This window comes from Zeus faber (genome assembly GCF_960531495.2).
Source record: "Zeus faber genome assembly, chromosome: 2".
NCBI classification, from domain to species: Eukaryota; Metazoa; Chordata; class Actinopteri; order Zeiformes; family Zeidae; genus Zeus; species Zeus faber.
In genome coordinates this window covers 28,179,879-28,198,308 of record NC_137189.1, presented here as the reverse complement: position 1 = coordinate 28,198,308, position 18,430 = coordinate 28,179,879, and the positions used below count along the sequence as shown (strand labels likewise).

General features: G+C 42.5%; 1 protein-coding gene across 1 annotated transcript; it reads left to right on the top strand.

Annotated features, from left to right (window-relative positions):
- The first annotated feature begins 1,117 nt into the window (after positions 1-1,117).
- Positions 1,118-17,409, top strand: alkal2b (ALK and LTK ligand 2b). The gene is made up of 6 exons (XM_080022619.1): positions 1,118-1,601; positions 6,292-6,510; positions 9,563-9,622; positions 9,857-9,937; positions 10,188-10,267; positions 17,278-17,409. The coding sequence occupies exons 1-5, from the start codon at positions 1,514-1,516 to the stop codon at positions 10,250-10,252; spliced, it is 513 nt and encodes a 170-aa protein (XP_079878745.1). The 5' UTR covers positions 1,118-1,513; the 3' UTR covers positions 10,253-10,267; positions 17,278-17,409.
- The last annotated feature ends 1,021 nt before the right edge of the window (positions 17,410-18,430 follow it).

Below are 18,430 nucleotides of genomic sequence, written 5' to 3'. Positions count from 1 at the left end.
AGGAGATGAAAGGCAGTAGAGGAGAGGAAGAAGGCATAAAAGAGGAGAGGAGGACAGAGGAGACTAAAGTGAAGAGGAAAGAGGAGAGAAGAGAGATGAGATGAGGTGTGAGGAGACTCCTCCACTCCTCTTCTCCTCTCTTCCACTCCTTCACTCCTCCACTCCACTCTCCTCTCTTCAACTCCACTTTTTCACTCCTCCACTCCACTCTTCCACTCCTCAACTCTTCCACACCACCTCTCTTCCACTCCTCAACTCTTCCACACCTCCTCTCCTCTCTTCCACTCCTCCTCTCCTCTCTCCATTGCCACTTTTCCACTCCTCCACTCCACTCTTCCACTCCTCAACTCTTCCACACCTCCTCTCTTCCACTCCTCCACTCCTCCTCTCTTCCACTCCTCCACTCCTCCTCTCTTCCACTCCTCCACTCCTCCACTCTACTCTTCCTCTCCTCTCTTCTACTCCTCCACTCCCCTCTCTTTCACCACTTCACCCCTCCACTACTCCTTTCCTTTCTTTGACTCCTCCACTCCTCAACTCTTCCACACCTCCATTCCTCCTCTCTTCCACTCCTTCACTCCTCCACTCAACTCCTCCTCGCCTCTTCCACTCCTCCACCCCTCCTCTCTTCTCTTCCACTCCTTCGCTCCTCCACTCAACTCCTCCTCTCCTCTCTACTCCTCCTCTCTTCCACTCCTACACTCCACTCCTCCTCTCCTCTCTTCCACTCCTCCACTCCTCCACCCCTCCTCTCTTCCACTCCTCCACTCCACCTCACTCCTCCTTTCCTCTCTTCCGCTCCTTTACTCCCCCACTCCACTCCTCCACTCCTCCTTTCCTCTCCTCCGCTCCTCCTCCACTCCACTCTTGCACCCCAATCCTCTCCTCTCTTCCACTCCTCCACTCCTCTCCAGCGCCGTGATTCCGGTTTAAACTGCGTGTGTGCGAGTCCGGGTGTCCCAGTGCGTGTGCGTGTGCGTGTGCGTGCGTGGTGGACGTTCTCAGTGACTTCATGGACCGAGTCCTGCCTCCGTTAACGCACACACCCGGCGCGTCACTTGGAGAGCGCTGGCGGTTCGCCTTGCGCCCGGAGCCGCAGAGGAGCCGACGCCTCGGACCCGGACGCGGAGCGGTTTAAAATGCCTGTTCCCGGTGCTCTGAAGGCGGGTTCCATCAAAGACAACCAAAGGATCGATCCCCCGGCACCGGCACCGGTGGGCTCTGCGTCAGGCGCGCAAAGTCGTGCGTACTGTGAGTGGCGGCGGAGTGCAAGTTTTCAAACTTATTTCCACGGCTGGAAGGACTGAGGAGACGCACGTTTCCCACGTTTGGAGTTTCTCCGGGGTCGGTTTTGTAAAGTTTTCATTCCACCGGCCCTTGGAGCGAACACGAGCCGCAGCAGTGGAGAGGTTTCCCCGCATGTGACGCACCGGGGAACCCGAACACCGACCAGACAACCAACCCCTTTAGGATACAGTGTGTGCGTGTGTGTCACTGTGTGTTTGTTTAATCGATGTACACATACCTACAAACTGTTAAGACACACGCACAGAAGGCCATTCGGTGCGTAATCCTGGAGCGCAGTGAAACAGGACATCCAGGTGAGCAAACTGTGAATGTAAACTGGGGAGTTAAAGGCACACCTCGGGAGTCTTTTTTTTTTTTTTTTTTTTTTTGCGGTCAAATATTAACTTTTAAAAGTTTATTAGAATTTGAAATGAGACAAGGCTTCATTGATCCCCCGAGGAACTTCCGCAATGTTCATCCCAAGCTTAAATAAACAAGACACAGTGAGACTCTTTGATAATGATGATACTGATGATTCAGCTTAATTGAGTGTCCCTGTACTGGATAGTAGTTTACTGGATAGTATACTGAGCACAGGAAGGGAAGTGGTCAGGGAAACGTGTATTTTATATACTGTATATATATAGTTCCAAAGTAATTAATTGATTTGTCTCCCCCCCCCCATAACTTTCCTCGTCATTTTCTTACTTTAATGCCCTACTTCCCACACAGGGATTAGTAGAGTTTGTTTAGAGATTTCTGTAAAATCTCTAAACAAAATAACTTGCAGTAGCAGTTACTGGCCTGTATCCCAAAAGTTGGTATTTCCGAGCTAAATGTGTTCCATTGCTTCCTCTCCCAGCCAATCAGAATCAAGTATTGTCCAATTTGCCAGTTTTACAGATGCTTTTGTAATGATGGATACTAGTCTGAAAATAGCACTGTATTGTGTATGTGGAATATCTGGTCTCCAGACGTACTCTTTACACCGCCAGTGATACTAAATTAGCTATTTTAATATCATCATTCAACAAAAAACTTGGCAGCAAATACAGCGAGTGCCGGTGATGGAGTGGATGGAGAATGGGACCAGCGATGGCATCCAAAGCCGAAAGGTCCTCACATCTCCTGCACGATGGATTAAGGATGCAGGGAATTTGTTTTGCTGAAAACCTGGAAGTCCCAAAAGGGAATCTAACCAGCAGCTTTCAGAAACACAGATCAGGTCAGTGCCAAAGCTGACTGATGGACGGTACTGAAAGATTCTTACAGACACAAACATATGATGATGTGTACGTTTAGGAGATTTTTAGGAAATTGTAAGAATTCATAGTTAAAGAGAACAAAGTTATTTGAGTTTAATGTTGTCTTAAGAGTTATGAAGAACCTCTTGAACTTGAACTTGAACTTGTATTATGAGAGTTGAGAGTTATGAGAGTTACATGCCAGGGGCAGCCTGATAAGGGAACTGTGTTTTTGTGTTTCTGGAAGAAAGCTTCAGAAATCGGCCTCCAGAATCTCTCTAGGTGTTTGTAGCTCGACTCGGGATTTCAAAGAACGTCCTTGTACAGCGGTCAGACTGAGATATGGAACTCTGATATGGAAGTAAACAGTACACAGAGTGTGAGAGACGAAGGGAGGGAGGGACAGAGAGAAAAAGACCTGGGGTTTTGGGAGGGACGCGGGACCCCACACGCACAGACTTTGAGCCTCCAACTACTACAGCCAGAATGTTCGCTCACGCCCCTTGCAGTGTACCAAATGAATGAGACATCTTGATTCTTAATACACATGTGCTACAAAGCCACTGGACCATAGAATTTAACAGGTGTAGATCAGCGCAGACATGAATTTAGTCATTATAAAGATATAACCTGAGGACATGCAATCCACATGCAGAACTGAGTCAACCGGTAATCATTATGGGAGTCAAGGGACAAAACTTTTTGGTAGATGTTTTGGTGTTTACTGGAAAATCTGAGTAATACAATGAGTATTTTGTGACACAACAATGCACTGTAGTGGGGTCCTGCTGAGTATGACTGGAGACCACCCTGACTGACGAGGCCTGATGCCCCAGTTTGCTGATATGAAGCTTTACAAGCTGAGCTGTAGACATATGACTTCCAAATACCACTCAGATACTGATGTGCAGGAAATGATAGGCAAACACATTTGGCACAGTTTGTCAATAGTAAATATGACTAATTCAGTTGCACACAGGCCAAAATCGCCCTCCAGACACTTCCTGCTTTTCATCTCATTTATTCTCCCAAACTGAAAACGTGGGGTGTGGTTCCAAATTAAACTGAACGCTGAACAACATTCCCTTTGTATAGACTCGTATTTATTTATTGAAATATCATATATTTTACAGTATGTCCACTTGATATGTCCATTTGAGAGGGCAGAACAGACACTGGCAGCTTCTGAGAAGTGAAAGCACAAGTAGATTTTACACATAATTTCCTCATATAGATACAGACAATACTAATATCTCTCAGTCAGTGGGAGCCGTGGGCTTATTTCACCGCAGCTAGACGGTCCCATCCCGGTAACTTCACAGACCATGGCAAAATTTAGCAGACAAATTTTGTCCGCCGAATCACACCAACCTTGCTGCCTGGTATCAGTGGTTTGGAACCACTGGAGTAGAGTAGAGTAGAGGGAGGTAGAGTAGCGGTAGATTGAGGTAGAGTAGAGCTAGACGGAGATAGAGTAGAGTAGAAGTACAGGTAGGGTAGAGGGAGATAGTTGAGTTAAAGGGAGGTAGAGTAGAGTAGAAGTACAGGTAGGGTAGAGGGAGATAGCGGTAGAGGGAGGTAGAGTGAGGTAGAGTAGAGGTAGAGTAGAGGGAGGTAGAGTAGTGGCAGAGTAGATGGATATTTTAGTCATTTCGGGAATTCATCATATGCCATACAGCAATCACCAGACAAATGATACGTTGCCAGCAACCAAAACGACAACAGGACAAAGAACAACTACTCAACATAATCACAGACGCATACACAACATAATCACCAAAGTGCTCTACATATCATAAGGTGCAGTATCCTCACACACAGAGGTTCAGTTATTTTTGTTTCACAGTTTGTTCAGCAATGCAATACTGGTAAGCACGAATGATCTGCAAGCCCGGTTGGTTCAGAGGGATGGCACCCTATCCCGTCTGCCTGATGCTTATGGCTCGTTTATGCTTAATAGGGGATGTGAAACATCTCTAATCATCACCTGCCCTTTCCTCGCCACTCCGGAATCACAGGTCATCGTCAAGCAATTTTCCCGTTGTCCAGCAATCGTACTGGACATATTGACTATCTTATGCAGTTTGTTTTTATTTTTCACCAACGATGAAAAATAACAGGCAATGGTATCAACAAAAAGTTAGAATGCTATCCATAAAGGAATGATAGAAGAGGACCAATATATCTCCGTCCACTCTAAAATGTCTGAGTTTACAGTATGCACGAAAAATAGACACTGCACATCTTTCTCATCGATAACATCTGTTAGAATTCCATGACAATCAATTATCGTCACTCAATATTTGTAGGCATCTACCACTTCAACACCATCTCCATCAATAGTCGTTTGTTGGTGGGTGTCCGTAAATCAAAGATGATTTCTTTAGTTTTCTTGCTGTTCAAATGAAGAATGCTGGATCTGCACCAACCCACCAACTGATGTCCCCACACTGGGTCACTGGTTTCATCATCATCTTGAATCGAGTAGACGGAGTAGAGGTAGAATACAGTTTCAACAAGAGCTGGACAGTTTGAACTTTAAGTGCCAAAATCAGTTATTTTTCCAAAACATACAGTATTGATAATGTAATCAGCTGTTTAAATAGAACATGCTTCTTTGAACAAACTATTTGTTACCTACCTTAATTCGCTACAGTTGTGGCCAAAAATATTGTCACCTTTGCGTGCTTACAGTATTTGGTCTCCACAATTCTTTATTTCACTGTTAATAGCACAGAAGCTTTTTGCCTTTCATTCATAACATGTACTTTAAAATAATGAAACAATAGATTTGGAAGAGATTAGATTTGATGTAGAATATTTGGGAGCACAGCCTTTTGGAGACAATAGCTGCAATCAAACGCTTCTTAATGAATCAGCCATTAACGAGGTTCCCCTTCCAACTGCCTACTGGCAGTTTGAACCATTGTTCTTTGTCAAACTGCTCCGGCTCTCTCAGTTTCCTTATCCAAACTGCTGTTCTCAGAACTTCCCACTGGTGTTCAATCGGTTTTACATCTGGATTCATTGCTGGCTACTTCAGAAGAGTCCTTTGTTTTGTTTTAACCCCTTTCCTTGAGGTACCATTCCTATGTGCTTCTGGTGAGTATGTTTGGGGTTATTGTCTTGCTGGAAGACCCATGATGCTCCAAAAAACTGTGGTAGTCTTATGATTTTATGATGCAATGCACAGGCATCCAGTACCCAAAGCAACTCAAATTCATGGTTGACTGTTGAAAGAGAGATTTTGTTGCTGCGGTCTTTGATCAACAAACTCTCTTGCGGCCACGTTCGGGGAGGTTAGCTACAGCTCCATAGACCTTAAGCCTCTTCAGATCTTTTCTTTCTCTTCACATAAAATAGCAGATGAGTATGTTTCTCCCATCGAACTGGGAATGAATGAGTGTATTTATCTATCATCTATCTATCTATCTATCTATCTATCTGTCTATCTTGTTCCATCGTGGTGGTGAAGGTGCGGAGGAGAGTTGTGACAGTGATGAGCGTAGTCACCATTCTGGTGATGGTGTTGCTAGGCAATCTTTGAGGGCGGAGGAACACAATAATGGAGCTGGAAGTTTGGAGCCTGACCGGTGCTTGTAGGTACAGAAGAATCTGAGGAGTTCCTTGTGCCACCTTAGCACCAAAGCAAAAGAAACCAGAATGTATGGGGATAGTATGTTCTGGAACAATCATTCAAATACAGTGTTTCATACAATCTCTCTCCCTCCATCCCTCCCTCTCTGTCTCTCTCTCTCAGTGCTAGCAGCTCCTGGCGGAGGAGCGATGACATCGCTGTGCGCTCCCATCCTGTTAGCGCTGCTGGTGTTAATGCTAACGCTGCCGCTGTGCCAACAAGCTGCGCCAGGGTGGAGGAGCATGGAGGTCCTGGACCCAGGGAGCTCCATGCTGACGGGCCACGCGCTGGGAGCAGAGTTCACCTCCGAGCCACGAGGAGGACGCTTTCCCCAGACCGCTGGTAAGGAGAGGGGCTAGTACCGCTAACACCCAGGACTACAGTTGGCATGCTTCACATCTACCACTACCCCATTTTTTACATCTGTAAAATATGGAAATTTAAGCTTTTATGAGCCCCAGAAATGTTGCGAAGGTTGCTGCTAAGTCAGTGATCAGTAGAAACTGATGTTGATGTCTAGTTTCAATGTCATGTGACACATTCCTCTGAGAAAAGTTGCATCTCTCTTGCACATCCATTGCTCTTTGTTTTCAACGAAGCTCATTTTCTTCATTAACCCAAATCTCAATGGGATAAATCCGGTGGTGGCTGGTGATAATATTGGATGGGAGAGCTAAATGAAAGTCTTATATTTGTCAATGACTCACACTGGAGAATCACATTTCAGAGCCTCTACATATCACAGCAGTGACACTATTGAGTGTTCTGTCTCTAAAACCCACTTTCCCAGGTGCACACCAGTACGGCCCAAAATCCTCCTTGGTTTTGGTACAAAATGGCTTTTGACGTGTACTGAGCCAGTGATGATCAGCTAACCAAATCTGAAACAGAGAACTGCTTAATTAAGTGGAGAAATACACCAGGATGTAATGGTCATATGTCCACAACATTTAATACAATACACTTCCTGTACTCTGTGTTTCCCATCAGTTTGTTGAGTGAGTCCGACCAATATACTGTATTGTTAGGCCGATAATATCGGTCGATATTTGGGTTCTGAAGAACTATCTGTATCAGTTGAAATTTCACCGATAAAGTGCCGACAAAGGTTATATCCTACCATCACATTGTGATACAAATGTGATACCAAGGGTATACAAGCATGAACAAATTTAGAAGCCATGAGTAGAAGCAAGTAGAAGAAGAAGAAGTAAAGTTCCAAATGTTCTTCTAACTTTCCATTGCTTGAGTAAATCTTGAATTAAGTCAATATTCGTCTGTGGACATTTAAATTATGTGAATATTAAATTACCATTAAAGGATTCAGTGTCGATCATAAGCTGGTGGAGCCTGCAGGGACAGGCCTCCTACTATAACATTTTAGTCATCCCTGCTGGGGTTTTAGTCCTAAAATTTAAATTTTGACATTACATACTCACCCCCAAGTCAGTCGAAAAACATATTCCGTGTTTGTGTCTTCACATATGGAGTTCGCTTGCAGCTACAGAGCAACGGGTCTGAATCATGTCCGTTTTATTTTCGTCCCAAAAGTTTATACAGATAATAAAATGTCTCTGAGGGACATGCAGTGTGTAATCTGTTTAAATGGAACCGTGTTGTTGGGAACTTCCAACAATGACTGATTTCCTTCCACAGACACTGTGAGGCAGGACTCTGTGCACTTGCATTTATTTCAGGACAGGTACTGTAGTACGGTAGACAGCCACATTAAAACTTTCAGGATAAAGTAATAACACGCTACAAGTGCATCGGCTCTCGTCAGCGATCTCTCCATCATCCTCCTCCAGCCACGCGCCAACAGGCCTCCTACATTACCCACAATGCAAACTCCTAACAGGCCCCGAACTTTTCATCACACCGCAGCGTTCTGCCTGTGTGCGCCGCTTTGTTTATTCAATCAATGGAATTAACGTATTAAAATTATGGGACCAACATGTTTTAGCCCCAATGCCTTACAGATTGGGCAGGGGCGTGTCATTATGTCATTTATGTCACTTCTGCAACACGCAGCGCTCTGAGCCCCAACCGGACATTACTTAGACCCTGTGTTTATATTTTCTTTTTGCTTTTTCATCAAAGAAATCCGTTTCAAGGTAGTTATTGACATGGAATATGAGGACAAGTGTACTCTACTGGTGTGTTTTATTTCAACCTTTTAAACTCATCCTTTTCTCAAAAATATGGGGAGTGCTTAGCCCAGTTAGCCTATTTGTACCAGCCGCCCTGGATAAATCCCTTCGTTTTGGAGAGAACCTTCTAACTTCCTGTTTGGACTACAAAATCCCTAATAACAACCTTCACGATTCCTACTATTACCATTACCCTTACTACAGCTATACTGTAATACTATTACTGCTCCCACTCATACAACTAACAGCTACTACTACACCACTACTACTACACATAATAATAAGTTCAAGTTGAAGTTCAAGTGATTATTTGTCACATACATTTACTAAACCACCCCTACTACTAATAATAATATTACAACAACCCTTACTGTTATTACTGTTACTACTACTACTACACCACTCCTACTACTAATACTATACTCTCACAAATCAGACTTTTTTCCAAAAAGTGCTCTGTAAGCACACGTTACATGGAATCCCTACTGAGTCCCTTCTGGAAATATCTCAACTGGCGAAACCATAACAATAACATGCATGCAACGATAACATTGCAAAGTGACATTGCTGACTATCCAATTGGCAGGGACTAAAAAACCCTTTTAGAAAAGGACCGCTGGGATCCCAGATGACTCCTTGGCTAATAGTGAAGACAAACTGGGCCAGCACTGACAAATTAAACTTTTCCCGTAACCAGTGGGAATTCCAGATAAAAACATCCTGTCCGGCCACCAACGTTCTTAGACAAAGTTTCTATAAAGGTTCTCAATCGACAACACTGTGTAGACTGGCTACTGCAGAAATACACTTATTAAAATCATCATTTGTAAGCTCCATCTTGCTACTCAAGAAGGAGTTTCTCTTCGGTACGATCCCCACAACACTCCGGAAACGACGCAGGCTTAAAACTTCAGCCGAATCTCTGGTTTCTGGCACAAACTCAGAGAGGCTTCCCCCCAGTAGTCCTTTCAGAAAAGGGCTGCTGGGGTCCGAGATTACTAATACTATAACACAACTACTATAACTACACCACCCCTACAACTACTATGACTACTAATAGACCACTACCACCACTATTACTACTTCGACCTCTACGACCACAACTAAAACTAGTACCACTCCTACTAGTACTATACAACTCCTACTATTATCACTACTACACCACTCCTACTACACAACTCCTACTATTGTCACTACTATACCACTCCTCCTAGTACAACTACTTGACTGATTGCTGTGTTTAGCCTTAGAGGTTCATCCCAGAGATGTTCGACACAAGGAGAAGTTCATCAGACACCTGACAGGTACAAACCAAACTGGAATAAAACAATTTAAATTAAAATGTATATAATTTACTGTCTGTACACTGACTTTATATTTATTTATTTATTTATTTGTTTGTTTGTTTGTTTATTTCCCCCCATTTATTTATTAATTTATATGTGTGTGTGTGTGTGTGTGTGTGTGTGTGTGTGTGTGTGTGTGTGTGTGTGTGTGTGTGTGTGTGTGTGTGTGTGTGTGTGTGTGTGTGTGTGTAGGACCTCTATACTTCAATCCGAAGTGCAGGAAACATTTTTATAGACTGTATCACAACACCAGAGACTGCAATGTACCTGCATGTAAGTATTTACTTAATATTAAATAAAAAAATACATCCATAACTGCAAGTAAATGTATTGTCCTCAACATGCAGCTTCCTGTTCAATCCGTCTCACTCATCTCACTCACCGAGTCCATATTTGGACAACCGCGGGACCTAAAAATATGACAGCGCGACCCTCCGATGCTCTATTTCAGGAGCCATTTTGTCCTGTGCTGTGTGTGTTTAATGTACTGGTTGCCATGGTGACCGCTCGGTCTCCTCCGCAGATTATAAACGGTGCGCGAGGCTGTTGATCCGACTGGCCGGGAGCCCGCGATGCATGGAGAGATAGAAAGGCAGACAGACGGTAAGATATCAGTCAACACAAGCAAAGTCTGCTGGGCGGTGATCTCCTCTCCTCTATTGTTAAAGGAGCAATCAGTAACAGTGGAGCCCTCAGGGAAGGCGGAGGAACTACAACTACATTGGCAAACTTGTCTTCTCCTCCATGAACCCAAACAAGAAAGTTAATTTGCAGAACACTGTCTGACATATCATGGTCAATTTTCTCAATGAATAAATAAATTATTACAGATTGCTGCTTTAATGTAGCATAAAACTGCAGAGGTAAATTTTCAAGGTTCAGAAAGTCAACCCCAGCATTTTGAGTCAACTGCTTGGCAAATTGAAGAGAAGAACTGTTCCATCAAAACACAAAAAAACAACTGTGAAGCCATCGGCGCACAATGCCACGGTTGTTTCAATCAAGAAAAATAACAGCAACGAAAAGGGGACATAAAACTGCCGTTTGGCTTTAAGGAGAAATAAGGTTCAAGTGCAGTTGAGAGGGGAGCTGAAGGATCTTCACAAAAGCCACTTTGAGATCTTTGATCTGAGATTTCTGCTTTTGCCAGCGCTTTCATTTTGGAGCCAGCTCTTTCACTGTCCGCTCAAGACAAAAGAAAACCATTGTTAATATGTTGTAATACATTGTTTATGAAGTCATTTATCAAAATGTATAGAATTAATTATTATATATATCTGTATGCTGCAGTGAAAAACATAAGCCAGATATGTCCCTGTTATAAAGAGTGTGTGTGTGTGCGTGTGTGTGCGTGTGTGTGTGTGTGTGTGTGTGTGTGTATATGTGTGTGTGTGTGTGTGTGTGTGTGTGTGTGTGTGTGTGATTTAAGGTGCAGTGTGCTCGTATGTTAGCCAGCTGTCAGGACGGTATTAGCACTGGTAGTTTCTCTGGGTGTGTGTTGGTACTTCCCAGCATTTTTGGACCTTGACCCGGACCCTTTATTTTTATTTCCTTTTATTATTTTTATTATTTGAAATCCAGCCCCCAAACGGCGTGGAGACCCCTATTGTTTTTGTTAATGAAAAATTGACGTCAGTAGTCTATGGATGTCATGTGACCAAGGTACCCACGGACATGACAGGATGAACACAATTTGGATTCGGGGCAGTTCCGACATGCCGTGGAGTTTAATCCATTTAGTTCGATCCAACTTGTTCCATCCCGGAGAAGTTTGTAAAATGTATTTCTCATCTCCGCAATGGTCACGTGATAACACTGCGACCTCTGATTTGTCACAGACAAGCGTGTCATGGCGTCGCTGGTGACGTGTAATCACTTTGCACATGTGCAAATTGGCAGTGTGCAACGACTGCCTGACATTAATTCTGCCATTTGTAAATACTCAGGATAGTTTATCTGCTCACTGGACTATTCGATTGGACATTAACTAAAGGAATATAAGACACAAACTCTGAGAGAGAAGTGCAGAGATTATCGCCATTGAACACCAGGTAGGTGTTACATTTGGAACACGGATAATGTAGTTTACGGTCTTCCTGAATTGTAGTTAGTTGTAACAGAAACAATACAAAATTACACAGTGACAGATATTACTTTATTACTGTCAACCTTTATTATGTTTGAAAATAATTAGGTTAAAGTATTACCAGAGGATAAATTGGATTAAACAAAGTGCAGTGTATTAGACGTAATAAAAATGTATGCTTCTGAGGGCAGCTGACACGCAAAACATCACCATCAGATTCATGTACATTCCAAAGATATCAATTTAAACATTCTTCCTGAGTAGTTTGTTTTTACAATTACCATAAACAATTAAACACTCTTCACTAAAAACACACACCCAATAAAGACCTAGAGAGTGGAAGAATGACCACCAACGTCAGATTTGTTAGAAATATCAGCCAAGTGTGTATTCCATTACAGACAGTTTATTTGGTTGTATGTCATCTACAGCATTGATATATCATACACATCACACCGACTTGCCTGTGTATTGCTGCCTGCAGCTATATTTGTTATTAGAGGTGTTACCCTATTGTTATTGCTCGGATTTTTATTATTATTTTTCCCTTTTTTTTTGGGGCTAAAAGTGTCTGTAATGTGACAATCGCCGAATCCAGGGACATGGTTCACACCGTTCAATGTCAGCTCGGAAAATTGTAACTGTGCTGCGTTTCACAGAATCCGGAAAACTCTAATACGTACCTAACAGCTTTATTTCGGGGTTCTGCCACTTTGGGGCAGCCCTATTGCTATTGTAAATGAAAAACTGACGGCAGTATTCTATGGATGTCTTAGATCCACCGCACTCACAGACAAGATGAATAAAATGTGTATTCGGGGTGGTCCCAACATGCTGTCATCCAAGTTTGATCCAGATCAGTCCATTATAGTAGAATAATTAAGTAAAAAACGGTCTTTTTAATTATCACCGCAATGCAGGCGCATGCGCAAATGACAGCTCGCACAGGTCACGTGATAGCAGTGCAGTGTAGTGATTGGTCAACAACCGGGTTCTCGCCAAGATGGCGGCATGTGCAGATGCCTCTGACGTCAGACTTTCATGGTTGTCATATATCCGACATGACATCCACAGACCCACAGACAGTCTGAATAAGATTTGTATTTGGGGCAGTTCCAACATAGCGTTGTTCCAGTTTCCTCCATATTGGTTCAGTATTGTGGATAGAGTTTGTGATCAACAATCACTGCCTCACCAAGATGGCGCCACGCACAGATGTAAAAATCCTTGCACACATGCACGAGTTGGCAGAGTACACAGATCACGTGACAGCACTGCAGTCTACCGGGCCGTTACGAGTGAACTTCTGCATTCATAAAATATACCGGAGGAGAGCCAGGACAACTTAAATTTATATAGCAGAAAAAAAAAGAAAAGACAAGATTATCATTTCAGCCATAAACGTGCAGCCCTACTTCAGAATGATAACTGCCGCTGGTTGCGTGAAGGAAACCAACCCACAGCCACAATCCTAGAATTACACTGTAACCAGGCCGGAATGAATTAACTTCTGCACTCAAAAAACACACCGGAACAAAGAACAAAAACACACTCGTCCATTGAACTTTAATGAAAAGCAGACTACCCTGGACTACCCTGGTATTGCTGCCTGCAGCTATATTTATTATTATTATTATTATTATTATTATTATTAATAAATTATTATTATTATTATTATTATTATAACAATAATAATACTATCAATAATAATAATAATAATAATAATAATAATAATAATAATAATTATTATTATTATAATTATTATTACGCAAAGTTGATCACTATTGTTAGTGCTTAGATTTTTATTATTATTAATCTGTTTTGGGCTAAAAGTATCTGAAACAGGAAAACATGATTGAGGCCTCTTTGGAACTGGGATGTTTCAGAGGTCTTGTACACCGCGTTCCAAATTGTCATAAACATTACATCTTTTGCTTTTCAATTAAACTCATGGATGGTATTGTGTCTCAGGGCTCTTTGGATCACTGACATCAATCTCAGACACCTGTGATAATTAGTTTGACAGGTGAGCCCAATTAAAGGAAAACTACTTTAGAAGGACGTTCCACATTATTAAGCAGGCCACAGGTTTCAAGCAATATGGGAATGAAAAAGCATCTCTCTGCTGCCGAAAAGCCTCAAATAGTGCAATGCCTTGGACAAGGTATGGAAACATTAGATATTTCACGAAAACTTAAGCGTGATCATTGTACTATGAAGAGATTTGTGGCTGAATCGTGTGACGTTATAATAATATAATAATGTAATAAATAATAATGAATCAGAGCACAGACGGGTTTGTGCAGATAAAGGCATAATGAGGAAGGTTTCTGCCAGACAAATTCATGGGATTAAGAGAGCAGCTGCTAAAATGCCGTTAAAAGCAGCAAACAGGTAATTGAAGGTGCTGGTGCCTCTGGAGTCCCACAAACCTCAAGGTGTAGTATCCTCCAGAGGCTTGCAGTTATGCATAAACCTACTATTGGGCCACCCCTAAGCAATGCTCACAAGCAGAAACGGTTGCAGTGGGTCCAGAAATACATGAAGGCTAATTTTCAAACAGTCTTGTTTACTGATGAGTGCCATGCAACCCTGGTTGCTCCAGATGGATGGAGTAATGGATGGTTGGTGGATGGCCACCATATCCCAAAAAGGCTGAGACATCAGGAGGTGGCGGAGTCATGTTTTGGGCCGGAATCATGGGGAGAGAGCTGCTAGGCCCCTTTAGGGTCCCTGAAGGTGTGAAAATGACCTCAGCAAAGTATATAGAGTTTCTGACTGACCACTTTCTTCCATGGTACAAAAAGAAGAACCGTGCCTTCCGTAGCAAAATCATCTTTATCCATGACAATGCACCATCTCATGCTGCAAAGAATATCTCTGTGTCATTGGCCGCTATGGCCATAAAAGGAAAGAAACTCATGGTGTGGCCCCCATCCTCTCCAAAAATTCACAAGTTCAATGGATGCAAGAATTGTGAGGGTGATATCAAAGAAGGGTCATGTAACTTAGCTTGTTAAGATGTTTTTGATTGAAATAGCTTTTGATTTCAGCAAATATGACCTCCTAATGCTGCAAACTCAACAAATTACCATTTTCAGTTCTTTACAACCTGTACAATGTTTTGAAACTCTGTTGTGCATAATAATTTTTGAACAGTGCATTTTGAGCTTTTTATTTTTGAAAAAAATACTGTTATCATTGGGAGGTTTGTTCAATAACATTCAAATTATACCCTTACTGTTGATGACTTAAATTATACTGACTGTCATTTGCATCGACTATTTAGGAAAATCAGAGAAAAATATCATTTGCATAATAATTTGGGACGAGGTGTAGTTCCAGTTTGATCAATATCGATGTACAAATTAGTGAAAAACAATTGCAATTTTACTGGAAGAAGAAAAACTTTGGCGCGACTTGATTAGTTTGAGGAGTGTGGCACTTTGTGACATCATCAATCAAAATGATATGAGTCCAAGCTTCGTCTCTCAGAAGTCATTCGCATTTAGCGACTCCGCCCCGTGAACTGCATAGGATTTCCTATGTGTAGACCAGTGATACCCAAGGTTCATGAGCCACATGTGGCTCCTTTATGATTAGATGCTCTTTAAAGTGTTAATAAAAAAATGTGAAAAGAGTATTTCAATAAATTTTTTCTGAGACGTCTGCAGTATTCAAAAATGAATTCAACCTATAACGGCTTTGAGAGAGAGCACATCTATAGAGATCTGATCCTGGTAGTGATAAATGATCTGTTAACAGAGTGATCAATGGCTGATCACATGGTTTCCACTGGCAATTTTAATATTAATTATTTGTAATTAAGTACATTATTATCATATAAAAGTAATAATCTAATCAACGTATCACGGGACCAACCGGGCCACAAGAAACCACCCTGTTCAAATCCACTTCCTTTATATCAATCCATGGTTTTTATTTAAGCCATTTGACTTAATTTAAGTACAATATTCCAGAGAACACAGCATCTATCGCTGCAGGTGCAGCTGCAGCAGACATGCGCAGAAGAGTCAGATTCCAGATTCTCCCTGGCCTAAGTTTGGTGTCGGGGCTATGTGGTATGGGGATGGTGTGGTTTGAGCAGCCACACCTGTCCTGGGTCTAGGTTTTGGGGCCCAGGATCAGTGTGGCTGTTTACCTGTGCTCGTTGATTGGTCGAACGGGCAACAGGTAAAACCCCCATCCCAACACACACACACACACACACACACAGGAGAGGAGCCCTTGTCATGAAACGTGTCCATCTGCTCCTGGGCTTATTCCAACTAGCCCACTCTCTACAATAAACTGTGTAGACAACCTCGTTATCTGTGTCTCTGTGCCAGAGGTCCCTTTAAATGCCACTCGGCTGGCGTGTGGTAGGTGAAACTGCCACACATGGTAATAATTGTATAGTAATAATAATAAACTGAGCTGGGAAAGGTTGGACAGACAACCCGAGCCTATATTGTGTTTAACGAAAACTCGGAAAACTGTAACTTGTGCTGCGTTTCACAAAACCCTGAATACTATAATCAGTTCGCACAGCAGAACCTTTGGAGGAGCTATCCCTTTCTTTTGTGTCTGCACTGTGTCATCCAGGAACGATCGTAATTGTTAAAACACCATTTTAACAATTGCGATAGTAATAGTTAGCCACATGCTGTGTTCAATGGAAATTCTGAAAATTTTAACTTGTTTTAGTAGTAATGCTGATAAAAATACGAGCGACAGTACGAACTGATGCTACGTTCCATGGGAAGTAGAAAATTTGTAATCGGTGTCAATATGAAGTGATGGTGCTCCAGCACCACTAATTCTGTGCCTCACAATTCACATTTCAGGCTAATAAGAAAAGATTAGGTTAAATAATCATTACCAGTACCAGTGGTTCCAGTGGGGCTCCAGGAGGCCCCCCTAGGTACACTATTAATGAGGGGGTGATTCATAATTAAACTTCTTAGTCATTTTATTTCCAACATTTCAGCACTGTTACATGTGGAGTTACATGTTGCGCCCTTGTGGGGTCGCAAACCCAAGGTTGAGAACCACGGCTCCAGATGGACTGGGACACTGTTGACGCTCATGCTTCTCTTGTAAATGGATAGATAGATAGATAGATAGATAGATAGATAGATAGATAGATCAAACAATAGCACAACAGATATATAGAATGATAAAAACAAGTGTCACTATACAATGCACCTAAAAATGAACCATAAGGATCAACAAACATAAAAATTACTTTAATGACTTAACTGCAAGTATGCAAAATGAGAAACAGCCTCGTTGGGGCTACACTCCAACATCCAGCTGTGGCGTCATGCCAGCAGGCTACAACAGCAAACAGACGTCCAGGAAGCAGACAACCCCACACGGGCCCCCAGCCCCACGTTGGTGCACCCGGGCCCTCGGTAGCCAGGCTTTGATGTGAGGAGCCGCTGGGAGTGATATAGAGGGGCCATAGCTCTCATAACATGGTGGAATGATATAAAGTCTATATATCTCTCTCATTCTCTCACAGGATGGACAGAGGAGGATGTAAAACACCCCTCATCGCTCCCTACTGAACTCCCCTGACGTCATCTTCTGATGAAGTCCAGATCTCCTAAAAAAATACCAGGATGTGTTCTCCGACTCCGCCCTAAAGATGGAGGATGACTGACGTGGACTGGTCCAGATATGCCAGCATGCATTTCAAACCGATAAGCTATGACGGAGATGGAGATCTACTGACGTTGTTCCTTCTGAGAGCAAACTGAGAAGTGATGAAGGAACTTTCCAGGAACACTGTGCGTTCTCCCCAAAATTCAGCCTTTGTGTCCGAAATGAGGAATTTAAATCCAGCTTAAGAGGATTGGAATTGGCAGCAGCTTCTCCGGAATGACTGCGTTGTCGTCCCGTTTGTGGCCGTTCAGACTCTGGAGATGCGATTTTTCCAATCTGTTCAAACTGTTCAGCTTGGGTTCATTTCACTGCATTGGCAGTAGTCCAAGAAGATTCTCTGAGGCTCCATCTGCTCCACTACTGGAGTACGGACTGTAATATTATACTACACTACTGTCCTACTACTGTACCATTGCTATTTCACAACTGTACTACTACTACAAGCCATGTATACCCAAAAACATATAGATAGAGATGCTTCTGTAATTGCCCTGGACTCAATACAAATGGATTGTGGGTAAAAAGCCCATGTGAGTACTTTCTGGTCAAATATGAAGTTTACTATATTAATATGTGAATTGTCCTTCCCCAAGTCAAAATGAAACCATGACACACCGAGACTATTCCGAGTGTCTTGTGCGCTGGATAGTACACCAGCAGGAAGCAAAACCTCTGCACAGGAAGCGATGCAGTTACTCCGGTAACGGACACTGTGAGCTCTGCTGCTGGTGCAGCTACGGTGAAATACATTAAAGATTGTGCTGAAATCGAAGAGAGTCCAAAGGGAATTGAACCAGCAGCTTTGAGAAAACACAGATAGTTATCAGTCGCGCTATCCGAAATGACGTGTACCATTTAGTATGCGCCTAAAATTACATGTGAAAAGTACCAGGATGACATACTACATCCAGTGATATATTAAATTAATGAATAGATTTGAAAATTGTGCATATCAATACTTTGTTTGAAATATTTTTGTAATGTACCTTGGCAGCAATTGTCATTACGTA